Source organism: Ixodes scapularis, unplaced genomic scaffold, assembly GCF_016920785.2.
Source record: "Ixodes scapularis isolate PalLabHiFi unplaced genomic scaffold, ASM1692078v2 PGA_scaffold9__187_contigs__length_104089568, whole genome shotgun sequence".
Classification (NCBI taxonomy): domain Eukaryota; kingdom Metazoa; phylum Arthropoda; class Arachnida; order Ixodida; family Ixodidae; genus Ixodes; species Ixodes scapularis.
Window position 1 is genome coordinate 3,608,345 of NW_024609884.1, and position 19,117 is coordinate 3,627,461.

The 19,117-nt window shown below is 46.4% G+C and overlaps 1 protein-coding gene across 1 annotated transcript; it reads right to left on the minus strand.

Annotated features, from left to right (window-relative positions):
* On the minus strand, nt 1–18,661 carry LOC8029666 (lysosomal aspartic protease). Its single transcript, XM_029975795.4, has 7 exons — nt 18,319–18,661; nt 11,691–11,817; nt 7,613–7,736; nt 6,738–7,179; nt 3,220–3,364; nt 2,624–2,722; nt 1–688 (listed from the first exon to the last, which is right to left on the minus strand). The coding sequence occupies exons 1-7, from the start codon at nt 18,384–18,386 to the stop codon at nt 527–529; spliced, it is 1,167 nt and encodes a 388-aa protein (XP_029831655.2). The 5' UTR covers nt 18,387–18,661; the 3' UTR covers nt 1–526.
* Nucleotides 18,662–19,117: the final 456 nt, after the last annotated feature.

A 19,117-nucleotide genomic window follows, 5' to 3' on the forward strand; every position in this document is an offset into this window, starting at 1 on the left:
TCACCTTTTCACATATTTATTGAATAATCGTCTTTCTTTTTATAAACAGAAAACGGAAGGAGGTGAAGACAAGGATCCTCTCGCGCAAATTGGTGCCCCGGGATTTGGGTACAGTGTACTTGAATAGAATATAGCCATTTCAAAAAACTTCAAAGAGTTATCAGAATACGGGGTAGTGTTGGGACCGGAGCGGCTCGCGTGAGGCGTGTGGTGTAGATCGCGATAGGTGTTGACACCGGCGCATCGGCAATAGGGTCAGTATGGTAATGTGTGCGCGTGCACCGCGTGCACGCGCACGTGCGTACTGCAGCGACTTTCTGCTGCCCTGTCGACTACAGCGCCGCAATTGTTGTCCACACGCGCAGCCTCAAGTTCCGATTGTCGAGTCGCGCCGGTCCAAACACTACCCCCTGATTCTAGTACGCTGTGATTTGGGTGAATCATCGCATTAGATAAAGACAGGCGGCGAGTAAATTTCGGGGGCCCCCCACAAGTGGTTCTGGCTGTCCTCAGCGTTCGCAGCGTCTCAGCGAGCGGTCGCGAGTCCCACGCGGTCGTTTCCCCGGTCGAAGATGGTGTAATAGCGACCGATGAACACGTCGCCCAGGATCCAGAGAGGCCCCAACGGAGCAGGGACGTCCAGGCCGATGAAGCCGCTGAGGCAGATGGGCACTCCTGCAGAGCTCATCTGAGCGGAAGAGACAGGAGAGAGCTTGAGAAAGAACGATACAATAGGGAGTTTTCGTAGGTCGTTTTCGCTGTCCCGCAACGCTATCCGCAACTTGCTACGATACCCGGAACTTTACAGCCAAGGCCTTCGGCGCGCAGGCGCAGTAACGGCTACTTCGTTGCGGAGGGCTTAGCGGAGGGGGAGACGTGGTCTACGAAAACTTCCTAATAGGGAATGTTCGTAGACCGCGTCTGCCCTCCGCTAACCCTCCGCTTGGGAATCGAGCGGGGCTGTATATATATATATATAGCTATCGCGTTCTACTCTTAAAGGCGAAGCTTAAGCGTCCCATTTTCGTGTTTCCTTGCGTTTAGTTACATCTTCGGAGAAAACGAACGTGATATTCAGATTCGCGAGATGAAAATACGCAAGAATTCACCTCTAACTCGTTTTTTTTCGAGAAGTGTATTAGTTTATCTTTAAGGGTGACCGAACTACAGGGTGCGCTTTATCGAGCTTGTTTTCCCCATCAGCCCGGTGTTTACTAACACAGCAGAACAAAGAAATTGAAGCCTGCCTAGCACGGTCTGGGCACGAGCGCTTCGCTCTGACCAGTGCTTTGGTCGAACGTGAAGTGGCCTTCGAATTGTCATCTTCGATTTCTCTGATCAAAAACAAGCAAGAAAATTCGTGAAGAAAAATAAAACGCACAGGCGAGCTGGTGAAATACATCCATAGTAACCCTGAGACGTAGGATTCGGTTTATTATCCACACAGCTGACGCGTGACGCTAGAGGTGTGACTGTTCGATCTCCTCCTTTGCAGTGGTATGGGCTCCTTGCTTGGAGACTTGCCTTTGCAGCGCGAGTGCTCGTTCCGTGAAAGCACGTTCCCATTCAAAGCCGCCCTCTCGTGTTGTGTAGCTTTTGGACGTTGTTCGCAGCAACGTCACAATACTCCGTTCCGCTAAAACCGTGCAGGAGAGTCAAAGCTACTGGGGAGGGAGCGTATGCCAACCTGCTCAAGAGAACGGAAAGGAGGAACGGGAGAGAAGGACTGAGATTCCCCCGTTCCTTCTTTCCCTCCTCTTCAACAGGTCTAGATACACTCTCTCCCCTGTAGCTACTCTTCTAAAAAAAATATTAAAGAACCGATGAAAACAAGACAAGTTAGACGTTCGTGCTTAGAAAATTTAGCCAGTGAAATACGACTGCTAACCTGGGGTCCTGAACGCGAACCAGGCAATAGCGATTCCAAGAACACAGGTCGGTCAAATGTATACATCCACATTGAAGCGGGGAGGTGCGGGGCTCGAACCGAGGGTCCCTACACGGTACACGCATCCGATAGATCGTGCTTCAGGTAGCGAACCGGATCTGTCTTAACGATCTGCTCAAAGCCTCTAGTGCCGCGTCAATGACGCATCGTGGGTGGCACCTGATCTCTGCTACGCATATGAGGAGTGCTTCAGTCCCCATAAGGCAGGCAACAAAAGCACAGAAAAGTATTCTTAGCATTTTGAACTTTGGGCTTTTACAACAAGCTTAAAATCTGTGGTCGCTACGAAGTTGAAACCTGTATATTAAAGACACGCGAGAAGGGTGCACACGTGAATGATTGAAGGACCACAATTAACCCGAAACAGCATCAGAAAAACAATACTGAGCACGACGTGAAATGAGCGATAGGTGTGCTCGCTTTTAACACTCTTTCCCCTGCAGTGCTATTTTGCATTTAACAAGGAACAGCGAAAACTAGCCCAAACATTATTGTTAAATAAGCGAGGGGGTCAAGAGTGACATTCCAAATAGCGATATACAACAAGTTAGACGTTTGCTGAGCTAAAGTATGTGTTATTTAAGGCACTGTTTTTAAAGAAAGGTCCATGTTGTAAATGTAAATACGCACAAGCAAAATTTACTAGGCATGTTCTTGAGTAAGCGAGCAGATCACCTGCAAGATGTAGTCCTTCCCATCGAGCACGAAGTCCTTGCCCGCGAGGGTGAAGGTGATCTTGGGCAGCTTGTCGATGCTCTTGCAGCTCACGATGTACTGCGGAGCGCAACAGCCATTTACGGAACTTGCTGACGCACACAAATTCGGTTCGCAAGGTCAGTACTAAGATCGACACCATGCAGGCAGGCTCTCTGTTAAGGCGGTGCTTCTTCTGCCTAAGTTTGATGCTGCAAACTACTTCTCAAGTAAACGCGTAGGCCGTCAGACGCGACAAACCAATGGACAGATTCCTCGAGCCATTGAAGCACAACCAGCAGAATGAAAACATCAGGGAATTTGTTGCAATGTTTTGGCGAGGAAAAGTTTCATGTCAAAAGTTTGCCAGGCAAAAGCCGATAATTCAGATGTAATTTTGAGGGTATTTTCCAGTTAACCTCATAGCGCAAGAAGTATTTGATCACAGTATAATGTGGATGCGAATACCCCAGTCTGCGTCGACTTAATTTTGCGCATAAAACCAGCGTACATTACCTTAGCTTAAATGGCGATCTATTTCGCCGGTTGCCTGACTAAGTGATTCCCACGTGGCTTACCTCTCCAGAAGCAAATGGCGCAGCTCCGATGAGCAAGTTGAGCTTCTCAATCTCGTCCGAGGGACCCGCGATCAAAGAAGTTCCAGTGTCAAGGATAGCTTCGCAGCCGCCGCTGCAGAAGCTGCCGTTATTTCCCACCCGAGTCCTGCAAGGATAGCGTGCGTCAGCTAAGACCCCGTCGTTCAGAAACACTCGGAGCTGGATCACAATACGAGACAAAGAGAAAGGTCAGAAGCCAACTTATCTACACGAAAAGAAACCATCTAAACCAATTCGGTGAAGCCGAACGACGAAGCTCAAAATGATTTCTTCGAGCGATATTAAAAAGATTTGTGCAGGATTCTGTAATTCCCAAACGCTCTACATAAGATGCGTGGCAAACGACATTCTCAATGGAGACGATTTTCACATATTAGGGGTAAAATTGGTCTTCTCTGGGACATTGTTGATCTTCAGAGGGATCTTCTCTGAATTAGCTAGGCGGACTTCTTGAGGTGAATACGCACGTAAGTTATTTTAGGGTTTATTTACTGGCCCATCATTCGCGCGCCTGCAAAATCGAACTTTTTTTATGCCTTCAGAAATGTCTATTCAAATTATACTGCTATAAAATATCTCCCTCATCCTCTATCTCATAAGTTGTCTTCTGTGCTGGCAAAGGTTCGGGAGTGAGCGCTTGCTTTTTGAAAGTGCTTTTGACGCCCGAGCGCTCGTGCAATTAAGCCTTTGCCAGAACTGAAGACACCGTGCGAGATTGAGTAGAACTTGTTCAGTACGCACATTTCCAGTCACCAAGTCTCCGACAGGACACTAGTAAACACTAACACTGTTTTTTGTTGTACGTATATAGATCGAAATGACATGTGTATCCCGAATTTTCCACATATGCTGATGTACGCGGATGACACAAACGTTTTTTTTAATGGAAGCGCAAAAACATCTCTACAGATGCAGGCAAATGATTACCTAGTGAAACTTTCAAAATGTCTCGAAAATAGTCCTCTTCAACTTAATGTTGACAAAACAAACTGCATTATATTTAGCCCCTTCATAAACGAGATAACACCCCAATACACATGATTGTAACCGGAGAGGTCGGACGACGAAGGGGACAAGGGGCAACCAGACACGTCTCAATACAACTGTAATTTAATGATATCCTCATATCCCAGGTACAAGATCGTTCCTTGGTATTTGGTTTAATGAGCAGTTTACCTGGACAACTCGTGTGACTAAAATAAGAAGTGATTGATCGAAATCGGTCTGTTTTTTATGGATAATATCAAATTTAATAATGAACTGGCTCAAGAAAAACCTGTATTATTCACTGTTTTACTTGAAAATTGTTTGCAAAATGCTTGTCTGGGGAACAACAACGATGACAAACTGTAATAAATTACACACGCTCCAAGAAAGAGTGCTGAGCATTTTTTTTAAACTATCGTGGTAATGTTAGCGATTTTCATAGTGATACATATTTTAAAAAGCCCAAATTACTTTAAAAAAACGTATTTATTACGTCAAACTTATGCAAAACACAACAATCTGAATTAAGAAGTACAAAATGAAAAACGACGAAGGAACAAACTACGAGAAGCAAAAAATTAAATGATTAATTCTCTTCACTGCTAAACATTTCTGACGACGATGCCAATTTTTCCTTATAAGTTCATCAATACAAGAACTAAATAAAGACACGCTAATTCACAACAATATAGGCCTCGGGAATTCCAAACTCTGGGGATTTATTTTTGTTCTGAACTCCTAAGGTTTACAAACTTGGACAAAGAAGGACGAACCTCACACACGAAAGGCGCAAGTAACATGTGGTTTATTTTTCCTTCCAAACAAGGATGGTTGAGAGAAAAAAGAAAAACACATTGAATAGAAAAAAAGGGACATACATAATGAGATCTGAAACAGTCACGCAAGTGTAAACACATCTCTAGATCAGATCTTGACATCGGCGGCCAATGCACATGTCCGCAACCCATCATGATGCAGCATCTTTTTAGCACGTCTATTTCTCTTTTGTTAGGAGAAACCGACGGTTCACTGACGCACGTTCCGTGCTTCCTGACGTCATGAAAAAAAACCTTTCGCACGATCTTAGACGTTGATCCAAATAAAGCATCGCAGGGGCGTCTAGTACAATGTGCTGTGAGGTTCCCTGGGGCTTGCAACTGCTCACATGCACGCGTATTTGCGCTCCCGTAGCCTCACACCTGCCCGTTGGCCCTATAAGCGGAAAATAGGGCAAACGGGCAGATGTTTAAATGAGAGGCTACGATAGCACGAATACGCGTGTGAGCAGCTGCAAGCCTCGGGGAATCTCGCAGTAGTACATTGTAATAGACGCCCCTGCGATGCTTTATTTGGATCAAGTCTATCTTAGGAAGATCGAGTGAAAGGACGAAGCGAAAAATTATGGAGGCCTTTTTTCATGGCGCCAGGGAAGCGCGTCTACGAACCGTCGGTTTCTCTTAACAGAAAAAGAAATAGACTTGCTAAAAAAGATGCGGCATCATGATGGGTTGCGGACATGTGCATTGGCCACCGCAGCCAAGATCTGATCTAGAGATGTGTTTACACTCCGTGACAGCGTTAGATCTGATTATGTCAGGCCCCCCCCCCCCCCCCCCCTTTCCTTTTTTTTTCTTCTTCTTTTCAATGCGTTGTTTTCTTAACCATGCCTGTTTGGAAGGAAAAATAAACCAGTTGTTAGTTGCGCCTTTCGTGTGTGAGTGTCGTCCTTCTTTGTCCAAGTTTGTAAACATTACCAGCGCAGAACAAAAATAATGAAAAACCAAATAGCCACAACCCAAGCTTTATTGAACTTCATCTTGTGATTTACAGTGAACATGTGCCTAACGCCTTGTGCCTGCATTACGATTTTGTTTCATTTTGAATTATTAATTTTTATAGTTCTTTTTTTTTGTGTGTGCCAGCTTATCTAAACTGATTTGTTGTGACTGAATGATGATACCAGTATTTTTTTATGAGTCGCATATTTATTGTGAATTTAGAAATCACCTCTCGAACATGGCTTGACATTTTTTTCCAATGAGTGTTGAATTATTCGATTGTGTACTATGTTTTTGCTCTTTTTAATGCGCACAAGGAGAAAAAAAGTGACGATGACCCTTTGTTGAACGTGTTTTAACATTTTTGTGTCATTTTTAGAGAAGTGTGTATATTTAGTGCGCATGAATATGCCAAATATATCTTCTTTTTTTTTGTTCACTGTGTGCATCAGTTTATGTTGCGTATTTAGCTCCAAACTACGGGAGGCAGGGATTTGAGCCACGCAAAAAATGCCTTTTGTCTCTACGGGCCCTGAAAATCCAAATAAACTTCAATCAATCAAAGATTACCTCTAGGTGTGGAGAAAAAAACCAGCGTGCTTGACCGAAATGAAGCGTATACCTTCCGCCAAAGAGCTCATTTGTGAGCAAAGGGCAGAGTCGGGTCTTTTTACGGACGCCTTACCTGAATACCGGCTAATGATGCTCACGTACCCGTCCATGTGGACCTGCCAGTAGCCACGCTTGGACACCGGCACGTAGCTGATGTTCCCGATGTAGTGGGATTCGTCGATGCCACCGAACAGCACCTCTCCCCCGGCGGGGTCGCTTGCGTTGCGGTCCAGGAAGACGGAGAAGACGGGCTTGGCGGCCACGCCCTGAGCCACCATGGTGTCGAAGACGGTCGGCACGCCCAGCACCGAGATCTCAGGGTAGCCCAGGCCGAGGATGCCGTCGAACTTGGCCGCCAGGAAGGCCAGGCCGGACTCGTGCAGGATCTCGGCGAACGTCTGACCCGTCACGCTGCTGTCGCCCACGCCCATCGTGTCCGTGCTCAGCTCGCCCCGCACACTCCCGCTGCCGTAGCGAATTTCGAACTGGGTTCCGTTCTTCACGTACGTGCTCGACTTGCGGCTGTAGTACTTGCGGTGCAGCACTGCGGGCGTCGGACCGCCGGACAACAAGCTAAGTGCGACCCGGAGCACGAGGAGAGCAGTACCATACTTACAAAAACGGTACAGTGAATCTATGAAATTATTATACAAAAAAGTTTCAGCAACGGCCCAACATTTATGCGGCGACAGCCAGTGGAAATTGACACATCCACCGTTGAGAATAGTCATTGTCGAGAATAACAATTTCCGGTCATCATATTTCAGGCGAGGATTGACGTGACTCGACATTGACGTCGAGGAACTCTCAGTGATCGTTAGACTTCCTGAATGCTTTTCGGTCTTACGTCGATCGTTCTTGCTGTCCAACATAATAGCTCATACACGATGCTTTGTGCCAAAGGAAAACACCCTATAGAGATAGAAGGCAGCTCAAAAGGATCATTTTGGCGGGAGCGAAAGTCGGAGGTCACTTACGGCAGGCAATGTTGGTGAAAGGGCACTTGGCAGAAGGCACCCACAAGTTGGATGATCCAGTGTCAAACACAACCCGGAAGCTTTGTGGGGGAGTGCCCAGCGTGATCTCGCCGTAGTACTGGGCCTGCACACAGGTGTCCCCACCAACACGTTTTCTCGCAAGGAACAGCCGGCTGATGAAAGCTTTCGAATAATAATAATCAATTTATTTTCATCACATGATTACGGGGGGGGGGGGGGGGGGGGCATGGAGATGCGTGGAAAAAAGCTGCCTGCAGGTAGCTTGACGAGCACTGGCCCCCCTACAGTGGAAGGCAGTAATCATTAAAAAAAAAAATGGACATTCATTAAAGGGCGTATCTAGGAAAATAATTTTGAGCGTTTGGAATCCATAATTTCCTCTGTGTACATCCACCTTCCAGTATTCAATCTGACGGGTTATGTAAGAAGGATCTTTCTGGTTAATAAAGACACGGATGTTAAATCTTGGATGTTTCGTCTCGATCCCAATAAAAAGCTGCGGCTAATGCAGTAATATTTCGAGGCCCTTGGAAAAAAACAAGAAAAAAAAACAGGTAAAAATTGAAATAGGTAAATAATTATTGAATGTCGTTCTTATGCCCCTTTTTGTAAAGAACCGGACCTTTGGCAATTTGCATACGTTTAGGAAACTCTCCTCTTTGTAGACTGAGGTTGGGTATGTGCGATGAGCAAGGCGCTATATTAGATCAATGACGAACTTTACAGGACGAACTTGAATATTGTCACAGTCTGTGCTGCTGCTATTTCTCAGTTGCATAAATTCAGTGATCACCTCAGAATTATTTGTGGGATCTAGGAAACCTGAATGGCTATTTTTGAGAGTGGAAGGCCGAGCAGCTGCGTCACTTGTGCTAGATATGACTTTATCTTGAATATTTACGAAAAATCAATTGAACTCACTGGCTAATGACATATCACTCAGTTGCTGATCACCTACTAGAAGGCCCTAGATCGGTTTCGGTGGCAAATTTCGACTAAGTACTGAATTAATTTTTTCAAAGTAATTTCGCTATTATTACTGGCAGAAAAAAAAATAATTTTCAAAATACTCTGCTTTTGCACAGCGTAATATTTTGGTTAGTTTGTTACGAAAAAACTCGAAAGCCTTAAGGTCGTTTAGATCTCGTGATCTACAAAACTTTTGATATAACACGACTTTTACACGAATTTCTTCGAGTAAGTCAGCAGTAACCCATAGTTTATGTATTTTTATGAAAACCTTACACTTTTGCAGGGAAAGTGAAACGTATATAGACGTGTGAAATACTCCGAAAGACCATCGTATACTTAATTGGCATCACTTAAATCAAACAAAAAGTTCCAGTTCATAAGGAATAGTTGCTGTAGAAATGCATCTAAACGATTTGAGGAAATATTTTGGAATGAGCGAATATTCTTTGAATCGCTAGGTTTTAAGTTGTGCTTCTCCATCATACAAAGGAAGAATGGAAGGTGATCGCCTATTTTGGACGCTAAAATTCCCGACTTGACCTTTTCAAAATTGTAGTTCGTAAAAACAAAAATCAATGAGTGTCTGGGTTGATGTTGTAATTCGCGTTGGTTCACTGATTACATTCAGGCATCCGTTGGATTTTATAATGCGATCCGTTTCTCTTTTCAGGTCGGTATCAGCTAACATATCAATATTAAAATCGCCACCACATATTACGTTGCATTTGCCTTCATTCACAAAGTTCAAAAACGCCTCGAGAAATTCCACGACAAGCTTTTATTTACTACCAGGAGGCCGATAAGAAACAGAGAAAATAGATTTTCTCTGAGCGTAGCGTTAGTACTTTGTAGTCTTGGGTTTCGCATGTAAATTTTGATATTATTTCACAAGTTACGCTATCTTTTGTGAGCACACAGACACCTCCCCGCCGAGTGCTGCGATTAAGGCAACGATAGTTATAATCCCGCAACGTGAAGGCATCTGAGTCACCGTTATACCACGTTTCCGAGAGCATTATCACGTCAAGGCTAACATTCACTCGATTAAAAAAAAAATTCTAGGTCATGAAGTTAAAGCAAGGGTGCAGGCGAGCTGGTTCAATATAGACAATTTTAACCCTCAAGATTTGTGTCGTGTTTGTCCTCTTTGTCCCCACTCTCCAGGGTTAAAATGTCTAGGTCATCACACTTATTTCTTGCTGACTGGCAGTTTAGGTGGGGACGCGTAAAAAAAAAAAAATTGGGTCATGCTCTAGAAAATACCTGAGCTCAGTAGAGAGTAAATATCGAGTCTTATCCATGATTGATCATCGGCTCGCGCTCGTTCAGGAAATTGTTATCTTTAATTTTTTTTTCTTTTCACATCGGCCACGTCAGCAATAATACGGATCGCAACTGCCTCGTTATCTTTACGAGCAAAGATTTTTCCGCCAGACGACCAGACAAATTTCCAGCCTGCAGTTTTCTTTTTTTGCTACTGCAGCACCCAGGAGGCCTTTTGTTTAAACGTGTTGACAACCGGACAAATATGCAGCCTACGGTTTTCGTTTTTGCGACTGCAGCACCCAGGAGCCGATAGGGCTGCCCTGCCCGCCGTAATCGAGGTCTTTTGTTGTCATCCTCTGCTTTTGGCTCCTTTGCAAGATTTTGTCTCGCTTGGCTGGCTGCACGAAGCGAACAATTATGTTTTTTCTCGGATGACCCGAAGGTTGGTACACCTTAGGAACGAATGCCGCTCGATAGGTCGGCGTTTTGTGATATACCTATCATGAAGTAGCTACAGTGAACCTGTAGCAGGTTCTTGGCAATTCATGGAGCCCCCACCGCATGCCCTTGACTCGTAATTTATGTCCTTACGGTAGCTCTTAGCACGGTCGGGTTAGGCGGCGGTATTCCCTACGGACTTTTCTCTCGCTTAAAAGCAATGAAATTTTTTCTAGCCGCATGGGGGCGCGACCACGCTACCCCTCCCAGTACCGTACTTGAACCACCCTGAAAACTGTTCCGACCAACATGATTAATACTCTGTGCCTATGTACTCGTGGGATAACTTTATGGTGCGCTGGTTGAAATACTTTTGGCGTACGATAAATGAACGTTTGTTTATGGAAAATTGTCTCTTGAGAAGACGAAAAGGAATAGGTGTCCCGTGTAAGTTCCTGAAGGCAGCAGCCTCAAGGCCTGTAAATCTATAGCTAGTCTGTAAATTTGTAAATTCATCCAATTGAATCCCGGAGCGAAGAGGCGAACACGGCGAGATTGGGGGTGCTCCCTTAGAAGGATGTAGCGACCCCAACGAGCTGCCGATGAGAAGGATGAACATACTCTCAATGTGAAGGCTGTGGGAAAGCGTGCCTTTTCACTCTCCCGGCTGTACTCTTCGAACTTTTGTATCCCTTTTATATGTTTGTCTCAGAGCCGTCTACTAGAAATCTCGTCCACAGTTGTTCTGTGATTTCTACGCGTTTGTTGGTTGGATGATGACGTAGCGAAGGGAGGCTTCATCTCTCCCAAGGTGAGGTCGTAAATTATTGCACACTAAAGATAAACCCACACACACGCTTAAAAATTAATGCCATTCAGGCGTCCGGTGGAATTTTAGACACCTGAGTGGTTTAACCTGACTGACGAGTCACGTGCCTAGTTCTCGGCGATTCGTGGAGCCCAAGAGCGTGCCACCCACCGGCTCAAGAGGACATACAATTGTCGGCTCCAGCTCGTTCAATTCGCTCGTGTTATTACCGACGTGGAAAGTGGATAGCGCTAATAACCGAGTCATAGAGTGACAATCAGTGCCTCACGAATGCACCACGTAGACGAGAAAACGACGATTAACTCTCGTCCGGGGTTTCCTGAGACTCTGCGCGTATGTTAACGATGCGCCCTTTACATATTTACATATAAAGCGCGTGCGCCCAATCATGACATGCCTCCCATCCACATATCAAAGTTTCAATATAAGGATCCGAAGTACTGCGCCGCAGCTTTGGAGCACTCGCGTTCGTCTTCAAAGAAACTAAGGGGCGTCGTTGTTGGGAGTCCCCAGGGCTGAGAGTAGAGCAGAGTGATCCGAGGGGTTGCTCACGTCCAAGTAGTTCTTGAGCGGCTCTGGGATGGGGCCACCGCGAGTTGCGTGCCCCGCCGGTCGAGTCAGGGGGGTGGTTGCGTCGTGCAGGTGCGCCCGGGCACTCTGCATCTTGTGCAGGGGCATCCTGCGAACACCACGGAACTCCTCAGACCCGCTCGAATCCGCGCTGTGCCCCAGGTTATTCACGACGCTGAACATTTTGAAGCAACCCGAGAATGAGGATTACGAAAGTTGACAACATGAGAAGAGGAAGAGAACGTTTTTCTTTCGTATATCCAGTCTCGGGTTGCTTCAAAATGTACAGTATGCACCAGCTCACTCGCGCCCTTACGTTCTGATTGACGCTTTTTGTTTCGTGTCTCATTACTCTCGTAAGAGTCAGTAGGAAGTTGCAGTGTAAGGGCATACATATTTAATACGAAGGAAAAGAAAACGGCTGAATCAAGCATCGCCGATAAGAATGGTTGCCCATCTGTGCCTTGACATGAGCAAGTGCCCGACTTCTTTTTCTTTTTGTGCCGCGGTCAGAGACCACATAAGAAAGGCATTTTTTTTTTTAATTCCTGGCTATGCTATTGCCTCGACGGTTGGCGGTAGTGACTATCCTTCTGCACACCGATATATACCTTTTCCACAAGGGCGCAGCCATCTTGAATGTCGTCACTTCTGGTATGCGTTAGAACAGTGGTTCTCAACCATTTATATTTTGCGGACCCCTTGTGGATCGGCGGAGATGATGGAGGACACCACTCGTGGTAAAGGGAAGGGAAAGGTATAGGTTAATTATGAGAGTGACTTAATAAATGGATATAACTAAGGGCTAGTGAGAAGTATACACTTCTCTTATTGACGTACGTATACACGAGAAAAGTCACCCAAAAATTAAAATGTTTCTTCTCAATTAAAAACCAAATCTTTTGTTGTTGGGTTTGACTGATGAGGCAGGGCTTCGCGGACCCCTAGAATAAAATCGCGGACTCCCCCATCTAAAAACCACTGCGTTAACACATCGTCATGATCTCTCCACGCCGCTGAAAGGTTTTCACGAACATTACGTGATTGTCACTTTCTTGTTTCGTCTCACCTATATTTTCTCGCATATTCCAGGCTGAATGGTTTACTATTTTCGCGTCCTGCATACCAGATACGAAACCCACGTGACTAATAACGAAAGGAAACAAAAAACGTTTATACACTCTAAGAAATTCCTGCGGGTTTACTTACCCGCAAAACACTCAAATAGCCAATTTGTGCGATCTAGGAAACCAGCTCAGCGAATGATGAGGCGGAACATCTGTTTAGACCTAAAAACGTTCAGCCTATCCACTCTCGTGAAGAAGGAAGACCAGCGGAGCTGTACTCGATACACTGTGTGCTTCTTCTTCGTCGTCGTCTGTTTTTCGCGCTGTTTTCTACGATGAATTCCCACCAACGCGCCCAACTATACATTCTTTTATTATAGCTGGAAAGGTTGCACCCATCTACGAGCGACGACGGAAACCATAATGGTTGTGTGCTTGCCGCCGCCGCTTATAGATGGCGGTAGCTGTCCAGGTAGGTTTGTGTCGACATACACGGACACGATCCTGGGTAACCTAGCCCTTAACAGCTCCGCTATAAAAATAAAGACTGCGCTATGGTATTACGCAATGCAAAGCGTCATTCTTGCACTGCATAATTCCACAGCGCAGACTTAATTTTGATGTCTAAACAATGTTCCCCCTCATCATTCGCTGAGCTGATTTCGTAGATAGCAGAGATTGGTTCTTCCAGTGTTTTGCGAGTACGTAGACGCGCAGTAATTTCTTAGAGTGTAGGGGGCCGCTGCTAAATATTTCGCAACTCATGACTGAGGTCATCGATTTTCTTTTTCATGTCAGCGCAAGCTGCCAGTGGGTCAGAACTGTGGGGGTGGGCGTCGCGGTCAGGCACAGTTAAATGAAACGCCGGGCTACCCACGGAATGCTGAGCGAGTAGACGTCCGTCATCTAGTGTCTGCCATGCGAGTCAGTATTGTGATGGACTTCGTGGTTATTGTGGTCGGAAAGAACGGCATTTGCTGAGGCAGGCGTTGCAGCAAAAAGTTCGCGAAGAATGGACGTTCGCATCGTCGCTGCCTTGTCTCCAAGTACACAGTTGCTCCATTCGTCGGAAGAGTTCTGTAGATCTTCTGTCACAGGAGATCCTCGGCTGTCAGCAGCTGGAGATTCAGATTCAATCGTAGGACGTCCGAGTCCTGTACACAACGTGGTTGTTCCTCAGTTGGAGGGCTTCAGATGTTGCTGCGGGCTACGGCTGGGGTTGACGGTCAAGGAGTGGAGACGACGTAGTTGAAAAAAATATGGGATGCGACGTTTACAAAATATGAACTCTGCGGTTAGAAACGAGAGTTTTGAATCGGATGACAAAAACTCTGGAAAGTTAATCGAGGTGGCAGTTGCTCGTGTATACGGTAAGGGGAAGTTCGGAGGCAACGGGGGTTTCGAACGTTCCTTTTGAAAAAAAGACGACGAGACCAATGAAAACCCAGGGTCACGAAGCTGGTCGAAGGTGGATATCCTCCAGTCAGTATCACCAATAAGTAGTGCAAGAATGACATAAATATTTAATGTAAGTTAAATGTCAACGGTCGTATCAACCAAGCAATCGTGCTGTCCTTGCGCTGGTGGCGCACACCTGAGTATAGGTATACATCTACTTTTTTTTTCTCTCTTAGCGCCTGCTGTTTCCTACGAGGTTATCAAACACTCAAGTCTACTACTGTGAAGAAATAACAATGAAGTCCACTGTGTTTTTTATATCATGAAGAGGAAAAGAGAATAACTGTGCGGCTATGTTCTCGTTGAAGGCCGCTCCTTGAGTTCCCTGTTAATCAAAAACCATTAAAAACCAAAAACCAGAAAAAATACTTTATTAGCGTCATTAAGCGGTGACACTGGTAATGTTTTACCCTATTTATCTTCAAACATGATTACAGCAAATCGTACAAAGTTGTCAGACCTCAGGGAATATCTCGGATAAAGTCCTCCAGACGTTAAAGCGGCATTGTAATCGAATGACAGCAAAGCCAACCCGATTGCAGTCAACAGTTTATTATCAGGGTTCATCAAGCCATTGTTGATGCTGCGTACTTACAAGCAACTGCGGTGATAAGGTGTTTGCCGGTTCATTGTTTTCCTCATTTCTGGGACTCTCTTGGCTACGAGTATCGGATTGAACAGCGTAGGCTGTGCCTTTGGTTACTCGTGGTTTTCTATGAACCACGTGGAGATTCTGTCGCACCCATACGGCGGGTGAAGAGGGCAACGCATCCACAATTACGGTATCTCAGGCAGAGCGAAGGGCACGAGTTCTTAATTTAGGGAGCGGATTCCGCACTGCAGCTATGCGCTGAAGCAAGCCTTACACCGCCCGAAGCATTGACCGCGCTCCAAACAAGTGAGAAACAGAACGTTGTTCCGCTCGGTAACGCTGCGGGGATGATGGTCCCTGGAGGTAGATTCACGTAGCTATTGAAGCGTTGAATACTAAATCCTATGCAGACAATCACGATCTTTAGCAGGCCATATCAGTCTCTAGATTATTATACTGTTTACGGAAAGTAAGACTCTAGCGCGCGATAATAATATCGCGCGCTAGAGTCTTATGATGATAGCGTGCTTGCAACCTCAGAAAGCGAAGAAAGGGCGTGCAAAATGCGCCGATATTTAGAATTGTAGCTGCTAGAAGCCATTTTCTGGAACGGTGTATTAGCAACTACTACAACGTCTAGCATTTAATTCCCTTTCCACTGTTTCCCGGCATTTTTGCTGCACGCTTGGATCGGCGGAAGGTTCCGCGTCTCTTTTTCACGTGTTTTCCGATAAGTATACTCTAGTTGCCAATACTCGAGGACAACTTTTCTGTGACGCAAGAGAGCGCGGGCCGACTTTTGATCGGCGCTCATGGCCCGCGAGCGCACAGACGCCCATATCTTTCGACTGCAAAGCATTGCTCGCACATTCAGTTAAAACCAGAACCTCCCACAAAAGCTGCATGATGCCAATCGTGGCAGGCCGACCACTGCGACGCTTTCGATTGCTGACGTCGCCAATAGGAAGTCTTCACTGGCGGCCATAGCTGTGTGCGCGACTGCTGGGCGCATGCTGATGGAGAGCTTCCGCAGTTCTTTCTGCATTCGACACCATCAAGATTGCCGTTCTTAGCAACCTATTAAAGGGATACTTTAACGAAATTTGAAATATACCCGTCGTGTTCAGGAATATGCTGATGATCCACAGTATCCGTAAATGACAATCGCACCTTTGTATTTTGAGCCTGATGGCTATATTTTTTGTTATAAACGGTCCACTCTGGCAAGCACTCAGACAGCAGCCAGTGGCGAGCCACGTCCCATCTGACGCAATCGTGACGTAGCTTGTCTCGGGATGGGCAAAGCTGCGGCGAGGCTGATGTCGTCAGAATGCCCTAGCCGTTCCAGCCACCGAAGCGGTCGAATCACGCCAGCGATCGGGCCACCGCAGCTAACCGCAAATCTGCTTTTGTGGGAATTTTGAGTGACGGGTTAATCATCTATAATCTTGTAAAGGGAGAATAGCGACGTCTAAAACACACAAAATCGAGTCCCGCTGAGTGGGGAGTTCCTCCCTCCCCCTTTCCTTTGTGCTGCCTGTAGAGCTGTCGGGATGACGTCAGGTTCAAAGCATGTATAGTTCTTGGCGAGACAGTTATCGTCACTACCTGTCAAGGTTCCTAGTACGGGCATTACGAACAAGGCTCTAGCGACATCCACCAGGTGCTCTCTGCTAATCGTTTAATTTTTGTTTAAAATTCCTTTTCGTGTCTTTTTTAACAAGATATTGGCGTGTCCCATGTGATACGGCTCCTTTGAAGACGTGTAGACCAAAAAATAAGCGCCGAAATTTCGTTGTAGTACCTCTTTAATGTGAGCTGGCTGCGAGTATGCGCTCCAAACAGCGCCCTCAAACATGGTGTCCAGTGAATAGTCCCTATGGTGTGACACAAGCGGATCTGACACTGTAAAACAAGCCGGAAAAATCGGCGCCTGCGCATAGAATGGTCAAACTTTCACTGAATGTGCACTGAACAGGTCAATTTTACCATGTGAAGTTTCGAGTCGAACTTCTTTTTCTGTAAACAAATTAGAGCAACAAACTTGCCAACATCAACGTCGGGCTCGTTCGAAAACGACCGAGTTGTACTCCTTTTCACCTTATGATAGAACTCAGTGGATGCTTTCAGCCGTCCCAGCCAATCCAGCACTGTCAAGGTATCACGCGATTACACGCCCTGTGCATCGCTGCGTTCTTTCTGACCGAAGGTCAAGTGGCACTCACACGGCATTGGTTAGGCTCCGACGGCTCGCAGCGCACCTTGCGGTTCATCGTAAGGTGAAACGAAAAATAGCGACGCCATTAACTTGTGACGCCATCTCCCAATAGGCGCAGCGGGCGGACAACGCACTCTGTTGTCTGCTCGCTGCGCCTATCGGGAGCTCACGCCACAAGTTAAGAGTGTCGCTAATTCATTTTTAACAGAAAGAGAACTACGCCTGGAAGTTTTACATGGTAACATTGACCTGCTTATACACCGACATTTTTATGAAAGTGTGAGATTTCTATGTGCAAGCGTAGATTTTTTTTACTTGTTTTGCAGCGTCCGATCTGCTTGTGCCCCTGAATACATCTCACAAAAGTCTACAGTGCAGTTAAAGGCACTGGTACGTGAGTCTAGCTCAGCATAACGCTCGGTTTCCACTAGAACTCGAGCATAGAAGGCACTTCGAGCATAGAAGGCAAAAATCCCATCGAGGGATTGCAGTAATATCAAATAAAATGAACACACTCGCTCCCGCGCCTTTGTCAGTGCTGATGTTTGTGAGGACGCCATATTTGAGGTGACTGCTCCCTGCTCATGCTAGGAATGATATCTTATTTATGGTCTCCCGAATAATACAATCTTGATGTTGTGCAATGTGCGAGTTGAAAGCGTTGTGGAGCTTGCCGTCAACACGTGCTCAGCAGCAGCAAGCTCAGCTATAGCCGCCAGTGAATACTACCTATAGAAGTCATTCACTGGACGCCATATTTGAGGGCGATGTGTATATTCCGTTTCATACTTAATATGCAACGCTGTCAAAGCTACTGGCGCGAGCGCGTGGCTTTGTCTATGGTTTCATTCGCGCGAGCGCGCGTGCAGATGATCAACGATATCAAGCCTCATGCTCGCGCCAGTAGCTTTGACAGCGTTTTACGCTAAGTGTGAAACAGAGCATGGAGTGCATGCTTAGAACTCAGAACGAACTCATATTAGGATGCTAAAACAGGCCATCTTGATGGTGCGGAGCGTAGGTCGCAAAAGAACTGTAAAAGCTCGCCTTCATCGAGCACACAGCTATGCGGCGTGCACTGAGACAGAACAAAACGAACTGTCATTTTGTTCTCTTTCAGTGTCGTGTCGTAGAAAACACACACACGCGTTCGCGCTCGCACACACAGACGCACGCACATACGCACGCACACACACACACACACACACACACACACAGATCCACACACACACACCCTCCCCCTTGAGTACAGTCTTAAAATGCGTCCAGCCTTACCTGAGGACCCCTATGGCGCCTCCAAGGAGCGATAGGAGCGCAACCACGAGCACCAGCTTGCCGTCCATGTTACAAGAGATGTGACAGCGACGGCGGAGCGGGCGAGCACTCGAGTATGATTCGACTCGCGCTTCCCGGCGTCCTGGATAAGCGTATCGCTGATGCCTATCGGACCCTGTCCTCTGTCCCGCGCCGGCTGCAACATGAGCGCTGTATATCACGTCCCCGGGAGATTGTGTGCTGGCGGAAACAACATCCCGCCAGCCACGGGGTGCCAACGCAGCGGAGTCACCGCGACACCACGCTCGTCGTCTGGACGGTGCAAAACGAGGAGTCGGACACCACGAAATAAAATCGAGCCAGAACTCGCGTTCAAGGTCGACTTTGCTGCGATACATTTAAATGCACAGAAAAAAAAAAATTAAATTGACACGCGAGCCAGACGTTCTATATCCTGCAAGTTGATCGTGACACGCTCCTTCGCTTGCCCCTCTCTTGGACGTCTCACCTTAATACTCGATTCGAAGCATCCGACTACAGCTTCCATGTTTCTGGTCGTGTGGGCAACCACGTGCGATTCCAGGCATGCCCAATATTTTTTTCCCGCGCATTCTGCGCGTGCTCGCACACGCGGTGTGCTCGGGGATTCCTGGCATTTACGAGTAGAGAAGGAGAGCGCGTGCACAGAATTAATCCGCCTTTGAATCCGCACTCCAAATGGGAGAGAGCACGCACCTTTGACTGCATTGCCAAGAAAAGTTGTCTTCGAGTAGAGCCAGGAGTGCCACGCTGGCAATCG

Bases quoted from the DNA above. Each gene is read 5' to 3' on its own strand.
- LOC8029666 (XM_029975795.4), bottom strand. From the start codon at position 18,386: ATGGACGGCAAGCTGGTGCTCGTGGTTGCGCTCCTATCGCTCCTTGGA. The intron at 2,723-3,219 runs GTAAGCCACGTG...TGCGCTCCGCAG, and splicing joins CGCCATTTGCTTCTGGAGAG to TACATCGTGAGCTGCAAGAG. The intron at 689-2,623 runs GTGATCTGCTCG...TCTTCCGCTCAG, and splicing joins GGAAGGACTACATCTTGCAG to ATGAGCTCTGCAGGAGTGCC.